Source organism: Larus michahellis, chromosome 24 (assembly GCF_964199755.1).
Source record: "Larus michahellis chromosome 24, bLarMic1.1, whole genome shotgun sequence".
NCBI classification, from domain to species: Eukaryota; Metazoa; Chordata; class Aves; order Charadriiformes; family Laridae; genus Larus; species Larus michahellis.
Window position 1 is genome coordinate 2158217 of NC_133919.1, and position 20249 is coordinate 2178465.

General features: G+C 65.5%; 1 protein-coding gene across 3 annotated transcripts in view; it reads left to right on the top strand.

Annotated features, from left to right (window-relative positions):
• Nucleotides 1-16426, top strand: part of KIRREL1 (kirre like nephrin family adhesion molecule 1) — a 32220-nt gene extending 15794 nt beyond the window's left edge. The window contains exons 2-15 of one of the 3 annotated variants that reach the window (XM_074566494.1): nt 7209-7358; nt 7965-8114; nt 9593-9750; nt 9861-10011; nt 11098-11203; nt 11345-11493; nt 11586-11713; nt 11805-11931; nt 12082-12182; nt 12291-12489; nt 12635-12766; nt 12929-13068; nt 13180-13257; nt 13407-16426. In XM_074566494.1, coding sequence (XP_074422595.1) covers nt 7209-7358; nt 7965-8114; nt 9593-9750; nt 9861-10011; nt 11098-11203; nt 11345-11493; nt 11586-11713; nt 11805-11931; nt 12082-12182; nt 12291-12489; nt 12635-12766; nt 12929-13068; nt 13180-13257; nt 13407-13877 — 2240 coding nt within the window. In that variant the 3' untranslated portion in view covers nt 13878-16426. Of the gene's footprint in view, nt 1-7123; nt 7359-7964; nt 8115-9592; nt 9751-9860; nt 10012-11097; nt 11204-11344; nt 11494-11585; nt 11714-11804; nt 11932-12081; nt 12183-12290; nt 12490-12634; nt 12767-12928; nt 13069-13179; nt 13258-13406 lie in introns of those variants that run through there. The other 2 variants (XM_074566495.1, XM_074566493.1) reach the window with 2 other exon arrangements.
• The last annotated feature ends 3823 nt before the right edge of the window (nt 16427-20249 follow it).

Genomic DNA, 20249 nt, shown 5'->3' on the forward strand with positions numbered 1-20249 from the left:
CCGAGAGAAGAAGGGCATTGCGGGACTCCGAACGGGGAGCGGAAGCGGCTTTTCCTGCCAAGCCGCTCTCGGAGCGGGCGGCTCGGCCTCCTCCCGGCCAGTACTCGCGGCGGAGGAGCCTCATCAATTCTTCATGGCACCAGGGACCCTCGCCAGCAAATACCAATTTAGGGGCCGGGAGCTGCGGGTGCGCGCGCTGCCAGGGAGGGCGGCCACCGGATGGGCCCCCCGAGCGGGGGCCGGGGGTGACGCGGGGATGCTGCGGGAGACGGTCGGGGGCATCCCCGAAACGAGGACCCTCCCCGGGAAACCTCACCGGAGCCTTGTCCCAGCCCTGCTCCCGTCCCTGGGGTCGGGATGGGGCCCTGCTGCCACCCCAGGGCCGCGCAGGGCAGGGGGGTGACCAGCCCCCACCAGCCACCCGTGTCCCTGCCCCCAGCCGTGGCCGGCTTTTAGCTGAAAGACCCAAATTGCCGGAGCCTAAAATAGCCCCCGACGCCAGGCGGAGCGGGGGGAGCACGGGGACGTGCCAGGACCGATCACATCTCGGTGCTGGCGCATCACGGCGAGCCACGGTACCCGACAGGATGGGACCCCGCGGGGGCTGCGTCCCCGTCCCCGTCCCTCAGCGGGACACGGGGGCTGAGCTCAGCCCCCACTCCGTGCCTCAGTTTCCCCATGGAGGTCCCCCTCCATCGCCAGCCCCTCGCCGGGTCGTTTCAGGGCCGGTTTGCGGCGCTTTTGCGTTTGGTTTTTTTGTTTTGTTTTTTTTTCTGTTTCCATCCCATCGCCTCGCGCCGGGTGACGGGTGGCTCGGGGCGCCGGGGCCGTGACAACGCGGTGACAGCGACGGGGACGGGGACGGGAGCGATGCCCCCCGCGCAGCAGCCAGCCGCGCTCTCCTCCTGCCCTTCTCTCCCTTTTCCGCTCTGCCGGGCAGGGCCCCAAGGAAGCCAAATCCTCTTTTCTCTCCCGCAGAATAAAACCAGTGAAGGGTGGGTTTATTTTTTTCCCTCCCTTCCCTGCCTAGGTTTTTTTTTTTCCCCCATATAAATAGAAGCGAAGAACTTGGGAAGAGGAAAGAGGCGGGGGGGGGGGGGGGGAGGGGGAAGGCTTAAATTTAAAAGCAGCGAGAAGAGGAAGGGGAGGAGGGAGAGTGATAAAATAATACAAAAAATAAAAAAGCCAAAAAAAAAAAAATTAAAAAAAAAAAAAAAAAGCAAAAACCTCTAGCGCGGAGAGATTTAGCTCCATCTGAAAGCTGTCAGCGCGAATAAAAAGCTTTTCTTTGAACCCTGAGTTTAATAGCGAGAGGAGAGAGAGGGAGATTGGAGCGGCAGCCCCAGGGCTTAATCAGCCCTTCATTTGATAAATAGAGGGAGACAGGGCCGGGAGTGGGGCTCCCCGGCCCCCCCGCGCCCGGCAACACGGGCTGACACGCAGCAGCCACGCGTGTGCCCGCGGGGAGAGCCCTGCAGGGCCCCGCCACCCGCCTCTGCCCGCGCGCACGCGCCCCCGCGCCCGTGACACGGGTGTCTCTCGGGCACAGGGACGCGGTGCCGCGCACACGGGGAACGCGTACACGTGTGTATCCCCATGTACGCGTGCGTGTTCCCGGGCACGTACGGGCGTGCTCCCGTGCGGTGCCGGGCACACAGGCACGTTCCCACACGCGCAGGCGCGTGCTCCCACGCGCACACGCGTATTCCCACGCACACGCGCACACTCCCAGGCGCGCACACATGTGTTTTCACGCGCACAGGCACACGCTGCCATGCACGCGTCTATTCCCATGCACACAGGCACATGCTCCCATGCACACGTGTGTAATCCCATGCACTCATGCACATGCTCCCATGCATTCCCATGCACGCAGGCACATTCCCATGCACATTCCCACGCACACGTGTGTGTTCCCATGCACACAGGCACATTCCCATGCACATTCCCACGCACACGTGTGTGTTCCCATGCACACAGGCACATTCCCATGCACATTCCCACGCACACGTGTGTGTTCCCATGCACACAGGCACATTCCCATGCACATTCCCACGCACACGTGTGTGTTCCCATGCACACAGACACATTCCCATGCACATTCCCACGCACACGTGTGTGTTCCCATGCACACAGGCACATTCCCATGCACATTCCCACGCACACGTGTGTGTTCCCATGCACACAGGCACATTCCCATGCACATTCCCACGCACACGTGTGTGTTCCCATGCACACAGACACATTCCCATGCACATTCCCACGCACACGTGTGTGTTCCCATGCACACAGACACATTCCCATGCACATTCCCACGCACACGTGTGTGTTCCCATGCACACAGACACATTCCCATGCACATTCCCACGCACACGTGTGTGTTCCCATGCACACAGGCACATTCCCATGCACATTCCCACGCACACGTGTGTGTTCCCATGCACGCAGGCACATTCCCATGCACATTCCCACGCACACATGTGTGTTCCCATGCACACAGGCACATGCTCCCATGCACACGTGTGTAATCCCATGCACTCATGCACATGCTCCCATGCATTCCCATGCACACAGACACATTCCCATGCACATTCCCACGCACACGTGTGTGTTCCCATGCACACAGGCACATTCCCATGCACATTCCCACGCACACGTGTGTGTTCCCATGCACACAGGCACATGCTCCCATGCACATTCCCACGCACACGTGTGTGTTCCCATGCACACAGACACATTCCCATGCACATTCCCACGCACACGTGTGTGTTCCCATGCACACAGGCACATTCCCATGCACATTCCCACGCACACGTGTGTGTTCCCATGCACACAGGCACATTCCCATGCACATTCCCACGCACACGTGTGTGTTCCCATGCACACAGGCACATGCTCCCATGCACACGTGTGTAATCCCATGCACTCATGCACATGCTCCCATGCATTCCCATGCACGCAGGCACATTCCCACGCACATTCCCACGCACACATGTGTGTTCCCATGCACACAGGCACATGCTGCCATGCACACACGTGTATTCCCATGCACACATGCACATTCCCATGCACACATGTGCACTTCCACGCTCATGTGCGTGTTCCCGTGCACGCATGTACGTGCTTCCGTGCAGTCCCATGTACACAGACACATTCCCATGCACGCATGCACAATCCATGCACGCAGCACGTGCTGCCACGCACGCACGTGTATTCCCATGCATGCATGCACATTCCCATGCACACACGTGTATTCCCATGCATGCATGCACATTCCCATGCAGGCCGGCATGTGTTCCCATGCACACAGGCACATATCCATGCATACACACGTGTTCCCATGCACACAGGCACATGCTCCCATGCGTTCCCATGCACACACGTGTATTCCCTTGCGCACACGCATGTGTTTTCGTGCGCACAGGCATGTTCCCCTGCACACACGCCCACGTACACGTGCACACGCGTGTGCGCGAACGCTCAGAGCGCAGGGCCACCGTGCCACGATCCCCCCCCACCCCCAGTGCCCGCGCAGGGCGAGGAGTGGGTGGCATGAGATGTGCCGAGGTGTCGATGCTTCACAGGGGACCGGTATCGGGGGGGGGGGTGGGCCACCGCGGGGGACATGGTGGCATGGGGGCCACCCCCTGCCTTTGCGAGCCTCCAGCCTTCGGGAGGCCGCCCGTCTCCTCGGCATCGCGTCAAGGCCCCGCGCCACGGAAAGGCTTTCAGCGCTGGCTGCGCCGCGGCAATGGCTCTGCCCGCGGCCTCCCCCGCGCCCGCTGGCCCCGTATCGCCCTGCTCCAGACTAAACAGCCCTTCGCCCGCCAGGACTGGGGGGGCCGGTCCCTGGGGGCACCAGCAAAGGCCCTTCCAGGAGAGGAGGGGAAGGGAAGGAGGCAGAAGCCGGCATGAATCGGGCGCTGACGGTGCCCTGCTCTGACAACCTCGGCTGGCATGGGGTGGGTGGCACCGGCACCCCCCCCCCCCGGTGCCTGCCCTGGGGAATGGCTGCGTCGGGCGCTGGGGTGCAGGAGGGTCCCGTGTTTCGGTGATGGGCACGGGGGGGGGATGGTGGCGGTCGCATCCCCGCCACGCCAGGTGGGTACCATGGGGCGTCATTGCCCTGCCGGGGAAGAAGGAGCTGGTGCCCGGGGAGCTCGCAGCCTAAATGCCCACCGCAGCCGATTACCCACCGCCGGGATTAGCGGCCGGCTTGGAATTTGCCAACTGGGCAGGGGCAGCTGGCACGGCTGGAGGAGGGCAGAGCATCCAGAGCGGGCAGCTCCTCGCTGCCTGCCATTGTCACCCACACCAGCCCAGTGCCATGCCAGGCTGGTGCCAGCCCAGTGCCATGGCAGCATGGTGCCAGCATAGTGTCATGCCACCCCCGTGCTGTGCCATGCCAGCCCTGTGTCATTCCAGCCCAGTGCCAGCCCAGTGCCATGCCAGCCTGGTGACAGCCCAGTGCCATGCCAGTCTGGTGCCATTCCAGCCCAGTGCCATGCCAGCCTTGTGACAGCCCGGTGCCGTGCCAGGCCAGTGCCAGGCTGATGCCATGCCAGCCTGGTGACAGCCCTGTGCCATGCCAGGCTGATGCCATGCGGACCGGTACCAGCTCTGTGCCATGCCAGCCCAGTGCCAGCCCTGTGCTGTGCCAGCCCTGTGTCGTGCCAGCCTGGTGCCATGCCAGCCTGGTGACATTCCAGCCCAGTGCCAGCCCTGTGCCATGCCAGCCTGGTGACAGCCCCGTGTCATTCCAGGCTGGTGCCATGCAGACCAGTGCCAGCCCTGTACCAGCACGGTGCCTGGTGACATCCTGGTGCCAGCCCAGTGCCATGCCACCCCCATTCCGTGCCCGCCTGCTGCCAGGCGGTGCCAGCCCCGTGCCGTCGGGCAGGCGGGGGGCTGCGTGTCCCCCTGTACTGTTGGCAGGCGTGGGGCTGCGTGTCCCCCCAAGACGTCGGGCAGGCGGGGGGCTGCGTGTCCCCCCATGCTGTTGGCAGGCGGGGGGCTGCGTGTCCCCCCAAGACGTCGGGCAGGCGGGGGGCTGCGTGTCCCCCCGTGCTCTTGGCAGGCGTGGTGCTGCATGTCCCCCCATGCCGACGGGCAGGCGGGGGGCTGCGTGTCCCCCCGTGCTGTTGGCAGGCGTGGGGCTGCGTGTCCCCCTGTACTGTTGGCAGGCGTGGGGCTGCGTGTCCCCCCGTGCTGTTGGCAGGCGTGGGGCTGCGTGTCCCCCCGAGACGTCGGGCAGGCGGGGGGCTGCGTGTCCCCCCGTGCCGTCGGGCTGGCGGGGGGCTGCTTGTCCCCCCATGCTGTTGGCAGGCGGCCGCCGCTGCCTGCGCCTCCTCCCGCCTGTCTCGCCCCCCCCTTCCCCGGCTCTGATCTTCCCTCCCACCCACCTCTCTCCAGGCACCTTCCTCTTTGATCTCCGCTCTGCTTTTCCGCTCCCCCTCCCCTCGGCCCCCCCATCCCTGCTCCCCTCCTTCCCTTGCCTCTCCTTCCCTTTAGCTCCCTCCCCGCATCCCTGCTCTGTCTCCCCTCCCGGAGGGGGGGGGGTGGGCACAGGACTGGAGAGCGTGGGCTGGGGGGTGCTGGGGCGATGGCACGGGGACACCCCAGGGTGGCTGGGAGCTGGGATTGTCCCCAAACCACGGCTGCGGGTCCCTGTTGCGCAGCCAGCGGCCTGTTTGTTGCACCCTGTTGTGCTGGGGTGCCCCGTCACGGGGTGCCTGATCCAGGGGGGTCCTATCCCAGGGATCCCTGGGTACCACACCCTGAGGGTACCCCATCCCAGGGATCCTGGGGTGCCCCATCCTGGGGATCCTGGGGTGCCTGAGCCGGGAGTACCCCATCCCAAGGATGCCTGGGTGCCCCATCCCAGGGAACCTGGGGTGCCTGATCCAGGGGATCCTGGGTGCCATGTCCTGGCGACCCCAGGGTGCCAGGTCCCAGGAATCCTGGGGTGCCCCATTCCTGGGAATCTTGGGGTGCCTGATCCGGAGGTGCCCCATCCCAGGCATCCTGGGGTGCCCTGTCCCAGGGATCATGGGACGCCACGTCCCGAGGATCCTGGGGTACCCCATCCCAGGGATCCTGGGTGCCACGTCCCAGCAATCCCAGGGTACCATGTCCCAGGGATCCTGGCGCACCCCATCCCGGGGTTTTGGGGATAACCAGGTGGCATCTGGGTGCTGGGATGTCTCCAGCTCAAGACCCTGCGGCACCGCCGTACCCCACCCCGTGCCAGCACCCACGGGCAGGTGGCGGCTCGGTCCCCCACGCCGGCCATGGTGAGGGGGGTGCCAAGCGCCAGTGTGTCCCTCGGTGGGGACAGGCAGCCCGGCAGCACCGCGGTGTCCCCAGGGCCGGCGCAGAGCGAGCGCTGCCGGGAAGGGAGGCAGGAGCCCGGGCTGCAGCGTGGGGAACTGGGGAGCTGTCAGGGGCTTTTTTTGCAGGATCAAAAGCAGGAGGGAGCCCCCGGCTCTCCGGGGACACAGCACGAGCTGGGGACAAACCCAGGCGGGTTGGGGTGCCCAAGCTGTGGCTGTGCCCAGCACGGCCGTGGCACGGGCATGGGGCACCCCGTGAGCGGCACAGCCGTGCCGTGCCACGGCAGAGGCCATGCTGGGGACTTAGCGGCTTCCTTATCCGCAGCTCGCTCATCCCCAAAAGGGATTTCTGCCTCCCCCTCTCCCGCGCCACGGCGGAAATCATTTGAATATTTTAGAAAATAGGCTTTAGCGGGGGAAAAACTGCCAGGGGAGAGGCAGCTCCGCCGCGATGCCCCGCTCCCCATCCCTGGGGATGTCCTGGTCCCCATCCCCTGCCCCACGGCCGGCAGCACACGCGTGTGTGAGGCACAACCGTGGTGGCACACCCCATGCATCCCCCCCCTGGCCGCCGCGTCCTGCTCAATACCCGCTGGCCGCGTGACAGGCGCCATGCCGGGGCACCGGGATCAATCCCGGCTGCTGCGCTGGGCAGGGGCTCAGGGGCGCGGCGGAGCCAGGCTCGGGGGGTCCCGCACCCTCAGCAACCCCTCCGAAACCTCCGGGGGCCACGGGCAGCTTTGGGGGGGGGGTCGTGCTGGAGGCAACTCCGCGGTGCTGCAGCCACTGGCATGACGGAGCACCGGGCGCTGCCGGCACAGCCGCCGGCGTGCGTGGCACCCCAGGCCTTGGCTGATCCCCCTCCTCTGTCCCCAGTGGCGCAGACGCGGTTCGTGGAGGAGCCGGAGGACCAGACGGTGGTGGCCGGCCAGCGGATCGTCCTCTCCTGCGTGGTGCTCAATTACTCCGGCATCGTGCAATGGACCAAAGACGGCCTCGCCCTGGGCATGGGGCAGGGGCTCAAAGGTACCCACGGGGCAGCGGGTGGCTCTGGGGATGTCGCTGAGCGGGGCAGGGGCTGTCACCGCGCAGGAGGCTCCCAGTGTTACATCGGCAGCGCTGCTTCCCTCCGCCGGGTTTCCCAGCTCCCTGTGCAGCATCCCTGGCTGCTGTGGGGCCGGGGCCACGTGTCCCAGCAGCGAAGCACCGGCTCTGGCTGGGTGTCCGCGCTCTGCCCCTTCCTGCACACACCAGGGTCCCTGCGCGCACCGGGGTCCCTGCACAAACCGGGGGTCCTGCACGCACCGGGGTCCCTGTACACTATGGGGTCCCTGCGCGCACCGGGGTCCCTGCATGCACTGAGCATCCCACGCGCACCAGAGATCCCACCCGTGCCAGGGATCCCACCCGTGCCGGGTCCCCGCTGGCTGCCCCTGTCCCCACCGGGGCTGGCACCGGGCGCAGGCGGAGACCCCAGCTCTGCCCAGGCTGCACCCCAACGGGCAGGAGCTGCTCCTCCATGAACAGGGGGGTCCCTCCCACCCTCAAAAAGGGGCCCTGGAGTATCCCCCAAAGAACTGGGGTGAACCCCGGCCCCTCCGCGCTGACCCCCCCGTGGTGCCGTCCCCGCAGCCTGGCCGCGCTACCGCATCGTGGGCACGGCCGACTCGGGCCAGTACAACCTGGAGATCACCGACGCCGAGCTCTCCGATGACGCCGTCTACGAGTGCCAGGCCACCGAGGCCGCGCTACGGTCCCGCCGGGCCAAGCTCACCGTGCTGAGTAAGGAGCCAGCCCCCCCGTGTCGTGTCCCCCATGTCCCCCATGCCGTCGCGGGCAGCGTGGCCGCTCGCAGGCGCGGGAAAGGCTGGCGCTGCCTGCGCTGCCGCCCTCCCCCTTCCCTCCGGCAGCCTGGATGTGCCATTATCTTTAATGCCTTAATCTATATTCATGCCGTGGCTGAGTTACGGGACCTACGAGTGCAGTAACTTTGATTTCCCTGACTTTTGTGTCTTGTAAAAAAAAAAAAAAAAAAAAAAAAAAAATAAGGAAAGAAGATGCTGGAGCCGCAGAGGAAATGTTGCACGAATGGGGTTTTGGGGCGGATTTCTTGCTTTTCTTAATTTTTTTTTTTCCCCTCTCTCTCCTTCTTCCCCTGGCATTGAAATTCCCATTAGAAAGCTGGGAGATAAAAGGCGCGCGAGCGGGAGATGTGGCTGGGGTACTGAGCAGCGCGGCTCTCCCCACGCTGCAGCCGCTGGAGCGTCTCCCCGCGCCCCCCCAGACAGGGATGGTCCCCGGGGACCCCCAGCCCGAAGGGGCCGTGCTTGACCTAGGGGGGGCTGTGGGATGGTGGGAACAGCCCTGCCCCAGGGTCTTTGGGGTGGCACTGCCAAAGCTGGGGGGGGACTCCATCCCCGGGCAAGCTCAGTGGGGTCCCTCTGCGTCCCCAGGAACGGGGGTCCCTGGGAAGGGGGGTCCCCAGACATGAGGGTCCCCAAACAAGGAGGTCCCCAGGCAGGGGGGGTCCCCAGGCATGGGGGTCCCTGGGCATGGGGGTCCCTGGGCAGGGAGTTCCTCAGGCAGGGGGGTCCCTAAACAAAGAGGTCCCTGGAGGGTCCCCAGACAAAGAGGTCCCTGGACATGGGGGTTCCCTGGGCAGAGGAGGCTCCTGTTGGCATTGGGGTCCCCATACAGGGGGGGTGGGGGGGGTGGGGGGGGTCCCTCTCTGCCCTTCCTACAGCCACACTCCTCCAGACACCTCCTCCCCATTTCCACCGTCACCGCCAGCTCCCCCAAGGGGGGAGTTCGCAAACAGCCGAGGCCGTTCCAGCACATCCATCTCTGCATACGTGGCACCAACCACCCCCCCCCCGGCCCTGAGCCCCCCTCTCCGAGCCCCCACGTCGGGGACCCCCAGCCCAGCCTCCTGCCCTGGCCTCTGCCGGCACGCGGTTTCCTTCCCGACGCCAAACGGTGCCTTTATCTCTCCCCGAGAGCCCAGCCCTAATAAATCAGTAACGGGGCTTTAGCTCCTGATCAAAAAGAGGATTAATACCCAGGCGGCGCCGGCCCCATTGAGGATCCGCTGTCGGGGAGGAGTTCTGCCCCCGCTGCCCTCCATCACCCTCCCGTTGTCGGAGCACGATCAATTTTTCAGCATCACGTCGGCTGGAGCGGGGTCTGTGCCCGGGGCTGTGGGAAGGAGCCCCGGCTCCAGGCAGCCAGCACCCACCCGGTGTCCCCTCTCCCCTCTGCAGTCCCCCCCGAGGACCCCACCATCGACGGAGCCCCCGAGATCCTGCTGCGTGCGGGGACGCCGTACAACCTGACCTGCCGGGCACGCAGCGCCAAGCCGGCGGCCACCATCGTCTGGTACCGGGATGGGCTCCAGCAGGATGGAGCCATCACCAGCACGGTATGGGGACACACTGGGACCCTGCGTCCATCCCCTCCGCCCCACGCCGTGCCTCGGTGTCCCCAGCGTGGTGCTGGGAGCCAACGGGGACTGTCCCCTCTCCCTGGCAGGAGGTGTTGGCCGACGGCAAGCGGGAGACAACCACCAGCCAACTCGCCATCAACCCAACCGACCTGGACATTGGGCGGGTGTTCTCCTGCCGCAGCACCAACGACGCCATCCCGGCGGGCAAGGAGACCTTCGTCAAACTCAACGTTCACCGTGAGTAGCTGCCGGGGGGCGGAGGGGACAATCCCTGCGTGTGGGCGGCACCGGGGTGTAGTGGGGGCTCTCGGGGTTGGTGAGTTCTTGGGGTTCCTGGGCATCACGGGGTGGCCGGGGGATCCTGGCCCCGTGGTTGGAGTGGGTCCCTGCAGTGGTGCTGTGCCCACAGCAGGGGGGATTTGCCCAGTCCCAGCTGGGAATTTGCCCAGTCCCAGCTGCGGATTCGCCCAGTCCCAGCTGGCCGGTGCCAGGCTGGAGGCCAGACTGGGACTTCGTGGTGAACACCGACCTCCAGTGGCTGCTGCGGGAAGGCTCTGCCCTGCCGGGGCCGGCAGCACCCACCATGGGCAGGGACGCTGGGTGCCCATGGCGAGCACCCGCACCCACAAGGGATGCTGGGGACCCAGACCGGGAAGAGCTGCTGGGCACCCACGGCAAGCAGCCACACCAGGCAGGGATGTGGGGAACCCATGGCGAGCACCCGCACCGAGAAGGGATGTGGGGCACTCACATCGGGCAGGGAATGCTGGGTGCCTACAGCAAGCACCCACACCGAGAAGGGATGCTGGGCACCCATGGTGAGCACCCACACCGAGAAGGGATGCTGGGTGCCCACAAGGAGCACCTACACCGGGCAGGGATGCTGGGTGCCCATAGCAAGCACCCACACTGAGAAGGGATGCTGGGCACCCATGGTGAGCACCCACACTGAGAAGGGATGCTGGGCATCCATGGTGAGCACCCACACTGAGAAGGGATGCTGGGCACCCATGGTGAGCACCCACACTGAGAAGGGATGCTGGGTGCCCACAGCAGGCACCCAGGATGGGCAGGAATGCTGGATGCCCACACTGGGAAGGGATGGAGGGCACCCATGGTGAGCACCCACCCCAGGCAGGGATACTGGGTGCCCACAGCGAGCATCAGAGCACTGCGGGCCATGCCCTGGGTGGCGGTGCGGGGAGGGGGCGACGCAGGCAGCCCCGGCAGCGCTGGGCAGGGGGACTGTCCCTTCGTCCCCTCTCCCTCCGCCACGCTGACCCTGCGCCAGCGCCCGTGACGGCTCCGTCCGCCCTCCCGCAGATCCCCCGACCGTCACCCTGTCCATCCAGCCCCAGACGGTGCAGGAGGGCGAGAGGGTCGTGTTCACCTGCATGGCGACCGCCAACCCCGAGATCAAAGGCTACAGGTGAGGGTCCCCCAGGAGGTCCCTCCCCAGCCTCCTGGCTTGGCTTTAGCATCACATGGGGACGGGGCGGGGCCACACGGGGCCATGAGGGTCCCGCGCACCCCCTGAAGGCACCCGCCTCGGGTCTCTGCCCCCCGCCAGGTGGGCCAAGGGGGGGGTGATCATCGAGGATGCCAAGGAGAACAAGTACGACACGCAGGTGGATTACACCTTCTTCACGGAGCCCGTCTCCTGCGAGGTGCACAACGACATCGGCAGCACCAACGTCAGCACGCTGGTGGACGTGCACTGTGAGTGGGGCGGCCCCCCCCGACCCCAGCCCCCACGGGGTGCTACTTCCCCCCCGCGGCTCCGCTCCTCACCCTCTCCCCCATTTCTCCAGTTGCCCCTCGCATCGTGGTGGACCCCAAACCCACCGTCACGGACATCGGCTCCGACGTGACGCTGACGTGCGTGTGGTCCGGCAACCCGCCACTGACCCTCACCTGGACCAAAAAGGAGTCCAACATGGTAGAGTCCGGTGGCCAAGCTTTGGGTGGGGGGGGGGCCAGGGAGGTGTCTGGTGCCCCCTCCCTGATGCTACCACGGCGCTTGCACCCAGGTCCTAAGCAACAGCAACCAGCTGTACCTGAAGTCCGTCACGCAAGCGGACGCGGGGCAGTACGTCTGCAAAGCCATCGTCCCCCGCATCGGCGTGGGCGAGCGCGAGGTCACCCTCTTCGTCAACGGTGAGTGACGTCCCCCCAGGCCCCCCCCCCCGTCCCACACCCCCATCCGGGATGCGGATGGGCGGATGCGGTTGTGATGCCCGTGACAACTGTGTGTCCCCCGCAAGCCGGGGTTTCGGTCAAGCCCCCCCCGCCCCTTGCCTCCCGCAGGCCCCCCCATCATCTCGAGCGAGGCCGTGCAGTACGCGGTGCGTGGGGACCGCGGCAAGGTGGAGTGTTTCATCGGCAGCACGCCGCCCCCGGACCGCATCGTGAGTGTCACCGCAGGGGGCCGGGGGGGGGACAGGGGAGTTCTGGGGACAACGCTGAGCTGCGGGTGCTGACACAGCCCCTTCTCCCCCCCTCCCCGGTGGGGCCAGGCGTGGGCCTGGAAGGAGAACATTTTGGAGGCAGGGACGCTGGAGCGGTACACGGTGGAGCGGACTAACACGGGCAGCGGGGTCCTCTCCACCCTCACCATCAACAACGTCATGGACGCCGACTTCCAGACCCGCTACAACTGCACGGCCTGGAACAGCTTCGGGCCGGGGACCGCCATCATCCAGCTGGAGGAGAAAGGTAGCGCCGGCACGGCACGGCAGCCACCTGGCACGCCGAGGGGGCTGGCTAGGTCTCGGGTGTTGTGGGCAACAGGGCTTCGGCGAGGGCAAGCGCCCTCCTGCTGCGGCCACCTCCTGGCAGTTCCCCTGTCCCCTGTCCCCAGCTAACGTCTCCCCGTCTCCTGTAGAGGTCTTGCCCGTGGGCATCATCGCCGGTGCCACCATCGGGGCCAGCATCCTCGTCATCAGCTTCCTCGTGGCGCTCGCCTGCTTCCTCTACCGGCGCCGGAAAGGAAGTGAGTGGGGGACAAGGGGGGGGTCTGCGGACACAGCAGAGGGGACCGTGGGTGCCACCCATGGCGGAGATGCCAGCCACGGGGTGGGAGCGGGAGGGTGATGCCGGCGGCTGCCTCCATCCCTCCCCAGTCCCCTCCATCCCCGGTCCCGCGTGTCCCCAGGTCGCAAGGACGTCACCCTGCGCAAGCTGGACATCAAGGTGGAGACGGTCAACAGGGAGCCCCTGACGCTGCACGCGGACCGCGAGGAGGACACGGCCAGCGTCTCCACGGCCACCCGCGTCATGAAGGCCATCTACTCGGTAAGGGACACCCCATGGCACGGGGTCACCCGTCAGCATCCTTACCCGCCCCACGCTGGGACGGATGGGACCAGGAAGGAATGAGCCCGTCTCTCCCCGCCTCTCCCGCAGTCGTTCAAGGACGACGTGGACTTGAAGCAGGACCTTCGCTGTGACACCATCGACCCCCGCGAGGAGTACGAGCTCAAGGTCCGGTGACAGTGCCAGGGCGCGGGGGGGTGTAGAAGAAGGGCAGGTCCCAGTTTTGTCCCGCGCCGGGTGGCTGCGGGATGCTCGGCGCAGGGGAAAGGGCTGGGACGCGTGTGCCCTCTCAGCTCATCCCCCCCTTCTCCTCACAGGACCCCACCAACGGCTACTACAATGTCCGCGCCCACGAGGACCGTCCATCCTCCCGCACCGTCCTCTACGCCGACTACCGCAACCCCGGCCCGGCGCGGTACGACACCCGCCCGCCCTCCCGCCTCTCCCACTCCAGCGGTTACGCTCAGCTCAACACCTACAGCCGCGGCCCCGCGTCCGACTACAATCCCGAAACGGCGCCGGGTCCCGGCCCCCCTCCCGGCACGGCGGGGGGCGAGACGGCGAGTCAACTCTCCTACGAGAACTACGGGGGTCACGCCGCCTTCCCGGCGGGCGCCGGTTATGCCACCTATCGCCTGGGGTACGGTCAGCCCCCCAGCTTGGAGAGGGCACCCTACGACGCCTACGACCCCATGGGCAAGTACGCCAGTGCCACCCGCTTCTCCTACACCTCCCAGCACTCGGACTACGGGCAGCGCTTCCAGCAGCGGATGCAGACGCACGTCTAAGGGAGGGGGGGGGGAGCAAGGCAGCGCCGAAACTGGGGGTGGGGGGGCGGCACAGGCAGCGGGGGTCCCCAGGTACCTCACGACTGTCCCCTGATATTCAGGGGCTCATCCTGACCCTCCTGCCCCGCTTCTCCTCCGGCGGCTGGACTCCGTGTGCCGTGCCACCCCCGCCGCCTCCCGGGGGTTTGACGGCAGCGGGGACGTGCCCCGAGTCTCTTCGAGCTTCCACTCTTCAGTTCATTCTTTTCGGTACCTTCCCGCAGCAGGGAGAGGGTTGGGGGGGCATCTTTCCCCCTCACCCCATCCCCCACCCCGTGTCCCCCCCCCTCCCCCAATCCCACCCAGCCCCAGTGGGTGCGTGCGGGTCCGCGCGGCTGTCGGGGCCGGCTCTGCAGCCTCCGGATCCCCCCCACAAGCACCAGGGGGCCGGATCCTTCCCCGATGGGTCCCCAGCACCCCTGAGCAGCACCCAGGAGCAAGGGGCCGTACATGAGCTGCCGCCAGAACCCCCCCCATGCCGTCCAGCCCCCCCACGCAGGGGCAAAGGGGGGTGCCATACGTGTGTATATACGTATATGCAATGCCCGGGTTCTGGTTTTGCCCAAAAACGCCCCTTCCCAGCCCATTCCCGTGCCCTGTGCCTTGATTTTGGGGACAGCTCCCCCCCCTCCCCATCCGTCCCGCTTCCCAACAGCCCCCACGCCAACCCTCGGAGCAGGGGGTGCCCCAGGGGATGGGGACTGGCGAGTTCACAGCAGCAATCCCCCCCCCAGCAGCCCCGTGTCCCCCCCCATACGCACACTGGTACCTACGGGACGGGCTCCCACCCTGCCCTTGTCAGCGGGACCCCAAGCAACACCCGGTGGAACCGTCTCCATCCCACCGCCGGCGTTGGCGATGGGGGGGGCTACCTCTTATGAATGTACAGAAAGGTGTAAATAAGGGGGTGTCGGCACCCCCCCAGCCACCAGCGAGCGTTACCGCCCCCTCCCCAGCACACTCCCACCCCGGCACCCCAAGGTTTGGCGAATGTTTTGAGCCGCGGCAAACCAAACCAGCTGGGAAGCGGGAGCTTGGCCAGTTCCCCCAGTTCCAGGGACTGGGAGGCACTGGGCAGCCGGGGCAATGGGGACCCCCCCGTTTCGCTGCCTGCGGCGATGACGGTCTCCCAGCCACAGAGCTGGGGGGGACGGGGGTCTTGTGGGGGTGAGTTTGGGAGGGAAGGTTTTGGCTTCCCAGTCACATTACTGCCCGAAGCTGTCCCCAAAGTCCCCCAGGATTAGGTACGAAACACACCCCCCCGTGCCACGCGCGGCCACCCCATGGGGTGTCCCCCGGGGAGGGGGGCGACAGGCTTTGTCCCCATCCCACCGAGCACCCCGCTCCCAGCCACCGATGGAGCCGGCCCCCGTGGGGCTGGAGCTGGCCCCGTGGCGAGCAGGTACGATACGGGGGGGTGCTGACAGAGCCATGGAGCCAACGCAGCCCCAGCGGCACGGCCGGGGGGGTCCCCTGCCCCTCGCTTTTCCCCCACTCAACCCACACCCCCCCCCATAAGGTACTGTCAGGACGGGCCAAACCCTGGAAGGTGCTGAGCCCGCGCCCAGCCTGAGCCTCCGACTGCAGGACTGCGTGCCATTTCTTGCAATGGTGCCTGATTTAACCCCCACCCCCTTCCTCCTCACACCCGAATCCCCCCCACCCCCCAGGGACAGCCCTGTTTTGGGGGTGGGGGGCTCCCGCCCCAGGTGCTGCACCCCCACGTCGATAGCAATAGCCACCGCGGGCCGTGTCCCTCCCCAGCCACCCCCGGGGGCCCTTAATCAAAGCCGAAGCTTTAAATTAACCCCCCCCCAGGGGATGGGGGGGGGGAACGGGGCCCCCCCAGGCCACGGGCGAGCCCCCCGGCAGTGGGCAAGTGGGTCCCCTCCTTAGCACAGGCTGTTTTAGACCCCCCCTAGAGACACGTATCTGTGATCCCCCACCCTGCCCCAAACCTCCCATTTTTTTATTTTCCATTTTCCTTTTTTTTTTTAAATATTATGTACTATATTTTTAGTCTTAAACACGATATATTATATATATTTAATTTTTTTATATATATATATATAAATATAAATGTTAAAAAAAAAAAAAGGGGCTGCAGGTCACCTTTGTTCTGCGGGAGCATCGTGACGGGGTGGGGAAGGGGCCGGGGGGACGACAGAGCGGGGGCCGCAAGGTCTGGGGGGGACCCAGCGGTGCACGGCCAGCAGGGTTGGGGACAGGGGTGCTACAGGGACAAGTTCCTTCCCCGTGCCCAGCACAGGGCAGTACTTGGACCTCGGGTGCCAGTTGCGCCGGGCTCCGCCGACCTGTTTCACCAGAGCTTTTAGCTGGAGCTGATGCCAGGAGGGGCAGGGGAGGTCTGCCAGCCCCTCCGCACCCAGCCTGCCTTTATTTTATATATATATATTTGTGTTTTGTTTTTTTTTTTTTCCAGAAACCCCTGCAAACAGGCTCGCTTAACGATTTTGTTTCCCTACAAATGTAGCCTATTACTTGGTGTGTTTCCACGCCTGGTTTATTATGCATGAACCAAGCAATTTGCCTGCTGCTCCCGGGACCCATCTTTAAAACAAAAAAGGTGCTTTGTCATTCTTAATGGCTTTTGCTGGAGCGAGGAGCAGGCGGATGGAAGCACGGATAGACGGATGGATGGACACGGAGGGAGAGAAATTAAGTTTCTTCTCCGTCCATAACCCCTCTAACTCCAACACCACCGTGCGAACCAAGCCAGGCAGCTTCAAAGAGACGGGCTCAGCCCCGAAATCCAAGCCCCAGAGGTGTCTCTACCTCGCTGAAGAGGCAGCTTCCTTTCCCCAGGAAACAAATCTCCCCTCCTCGCCATCCGGCTAATTTATTCCCGAGCTGTATTCTAATTTATTCCCCAGGACGGCGGCAGGCTCACCGCCTCCTCACAGCGGCACAGAAATCTCTCGCCTTGTTCTTCCTCCCGCTTCCCTCGCGAGGCTGCAGCCTTCGGGGGAGCAGGGGGGGAGGAATTCGGGGTGGGCTGCGGGATTTTATTTCTATTCCATCCCTGCAGGCCCGTTCTCCCCTCGATGCGACGGAGAGGAGGGCGGCAGGCAGGAGGCAAGCGTCTCTGCCAAAGTTTGCGGTGGTGGGTGAAACCCCTGCCCTCATCCCCACGTTTGTGGGGGAAGAAAAACTCCCCCGTGGACCAACACATACTCACCCTCAGGTCGCAGGATTTTCTCCAAAGTCCATCCCGTGCCAGCAAAACTGCCAACCCGCAGCCTGGAGCTTGTTTACTGGGGGGGTACAGACAGCCGCGATTTCACTCCGAGTCACCCTGACAGCTGCAGCAGGTTAAAAAAGAAGGAAAAAATAATTAAATAAAGATTCCCTCAAGAAAACCGTAATTTGTCTCTCAGAGCCCAGCACCCGATAATAACACGCTGTAACCAAACAGAGATATGATTCCCGTCCCTTCCCTCACCGCCGGCTGTCACGCTGGAATTTAATCTTTCAGCCCTCTGTTACCCAGGCTGGTGATAAAATATAATTTGATTTTGCTCCTAATAAATCACGAGCTCTTGGAAGGAAAAAAAGACAGAGGGAGGGTTCAGGTTCCCTGAATTTGTCTGCACGGCAGAAGGATGGAAAAGTGGGTTAACCCAGCACCCCAGCACCGTGCTCGGCATCAGCAGCCGCCCCCAGTGCTGGCAGACGCAGGAAGCAGCGAGGCAAAGCAGCTGTTACAGGCAGGAGCTGCCGACAGGCCTCAGTTTCCCCATGTTCCCAGGGCTCCCGCAGGGCCGCAGCGGGAACAAACCACGAGGGCAGTGACTGCGGGACAGTCTGACACAGCAACCGCCCCTCCAGCTGCAGCCCGGCAGGGCCTACCCTGGGTAGGGCGGCTGCTTTGAGCGGAGAGAGGGACCAAGGGGGTGAGATTCCCCCCTCAGCCCCAGGCCTCAGTCCTCAAAGGGCTCAGAAGCCGGCCTAAGCGCCAGGCCTCGGCTCTCACAGGTCTCAGTGCCAGTCCTGGGCCTCAAAGGGCTCAGGAGCCAGCCTCAGCATCAGACCTCGGCCCTCACAGACCCCAGCACCAGGCCTTTGCCCTCACAGGCCTCGGGAGCCAGGCTCCGCACCAGGCCTCTGCCCTCACGGGCCTCGGGAGCCAGGCTCCGCACCAGGCCTCTGCCCTCACGGGCCTCGGGAGCCAGGCTTCTACCCTCACAGACCTCGGGAGCCAGGATCCGCACCAGGCCTTGGTCTTCACAGGCCTCGCGACCAGGCTCAGCGTTGGGCCTCTGCCCTCACAGCCCTCAGCTGCAGGCCTGGGCCCTCACACGCTTCAACGCTCACAGAGCTCTGCCTCGCCCCTTCAGGGCAACCGCCCTGTCTCACCTGAGAGGGGCGGGGCGGGGCGGGGCGGGGCGGGGCGGGGCGGGGCGGGGCGGGGCGGGGCGGGGCGGGGCGGGGCGGGGCGGGGCGGGGCGGGGCGGGGCGGGGCGGGGCGGGGCGGGGCGGGGCGGGGCGGGGGCTCGCCGCACAGCACACACCCTCCCTCCCACACCCGGCCCGCCCGGGCACTGCGAGTCCCTCCCCGCCGCGGGGCCATTTATAACCCCGGCAAATCCCGCGAGACTTGGGAGGGGGTGGTACCGCAGTCGTGTGAGAACGAGGCGCGGGGCGGGGCTTGCGCCACCGCTGCGCCCGCTTTACGTCCTCACTGGGCGCTCGCTTCGCCCTCTTCCTACGTCATCACTGCGCGCCCGGCCCCAGGGGGGTGTGGGGTCGCCGGTGGGGGGAACCGAGAGGGCCCCGGGAAGGGCCGGGGGGAGCTCGGCGGCGGGGGGCGGGGGGGGCGATGGTCTCGGTAGGGCCTGAAGGGAACGGGGCTGGGGGGGGTGAGAGGGCTGGAGGGTCCAGGGGGAATGGGGGGGGCTTGGGCCTGGGCCCCTTCGTGGAGCAGATCATGGAGCCGTGGAATGGTTCGTGTGGGAAGGGACCTTAAGGACCATCCCGTCCCCCCTGCCCTGGGCAGGGACACCTCCCACCAGCCCAGGTGGCTCCAAGCCCCGTCCAACCTGGCCTTGAACCCCTCCAGGGATGGGGCAGCCACAGCTTCTCTGGGCAACCTGGGCCAGGGGCTCACCCCCCTCACAGCCAAGAATTCCTTCCCAATATCCAATCTCAGTCTCCCCTCCTTCAGTGTGAAACCCTTCCCCCTCGTCCCATGGCTCCCCTCCCTGCTCCAGAGTCCCTCCCCAGCTTTCCTGGAGCTCCTTGAGGGCCTGGAAGGGGCTCCAATGTCTCCGCGGAGCCTTCTCTTCTCCAGGCTGACCAGCCCGGCTGGAGCTCTGTGGGTGCGGTGCTCAGGGCCACGCTTTAGTGGTGGCCTTTGTAGCATCATGGAACGGTCTGGGTTGGGAGAGACCTTTCAGATCATCGAGTCCAACCCTTAACCCAGCCCTGCCCAAACCCCCACGGCCCTCAGCACCGCGTCTGCCCGGCTTTTAAATCCCTCCAGGGATGGTGACCCCCCGCCCTCCCATGGGCAGCCCATTCCGATGGTTGACAACCCTTTCAGCAAAGAAATATTTCCTAAAAATCGATCCTAAACCTCCCCGGCACATGGGTTAACTGTTGGGTTTGATCTTAAAGCTCTTTTCCAAACAATTCTATGATTTTAGGGCTGGAGGGGCCAGGGCTGGCATCTGACCCCGAGCTCAGGGGCTCTGGAGGGGCCAGGGCTGGGGGGACCCAAGGCTGGGGGACACTGGGGACCCTGGTGGGGGTCCGCCACCCCCATAACCCTGTTCTGCTCCCTGGCTGGGGGGCGGCGGCCAGAGCTGGGTCCCTCCGTCCGCAGCCTCACCCACACGCAGGTCCCTGGGGGGACTGAACGCCGACACGCCGTCCCCGAGCAGCACGGGGGGTGCCGGAGGACACGGCCGAGCCCGGAGCGGGGGCAGGAGGGGACGGGATGGGTTTGCCGAGCGCTTCAGGGCTCTCCCGGGGAAGACGCCGCTCGCAAAGTGCTAAATAGTGTTACTGCCGGCGCGGCCCCGGGAGGGAGCGCGCCGTAAGAGTGAAATCTCTATCCCAGACTGTCGGTGATGAATAATAAAACGCTGCGTTTCTCTTCTCAGCCCCCTCCGGCGGCCGTTTCTGGAGCGCTGGCCTAGTTCGCAGCACGGCGCTTTGGCGGGGGCTGTGGGGGGACACACACCGAGTGCCAGCGGGAGCCGCTCACGGCAGCCTGGCGTGCTTCGGCCGCGGCGAAGGGGCTTCGCTCTCCCGAGTTCGGCTGCCCCTGCCCCTCGCAGCGCGGCGAAACCGGGACCCAGCCCCAGCGCT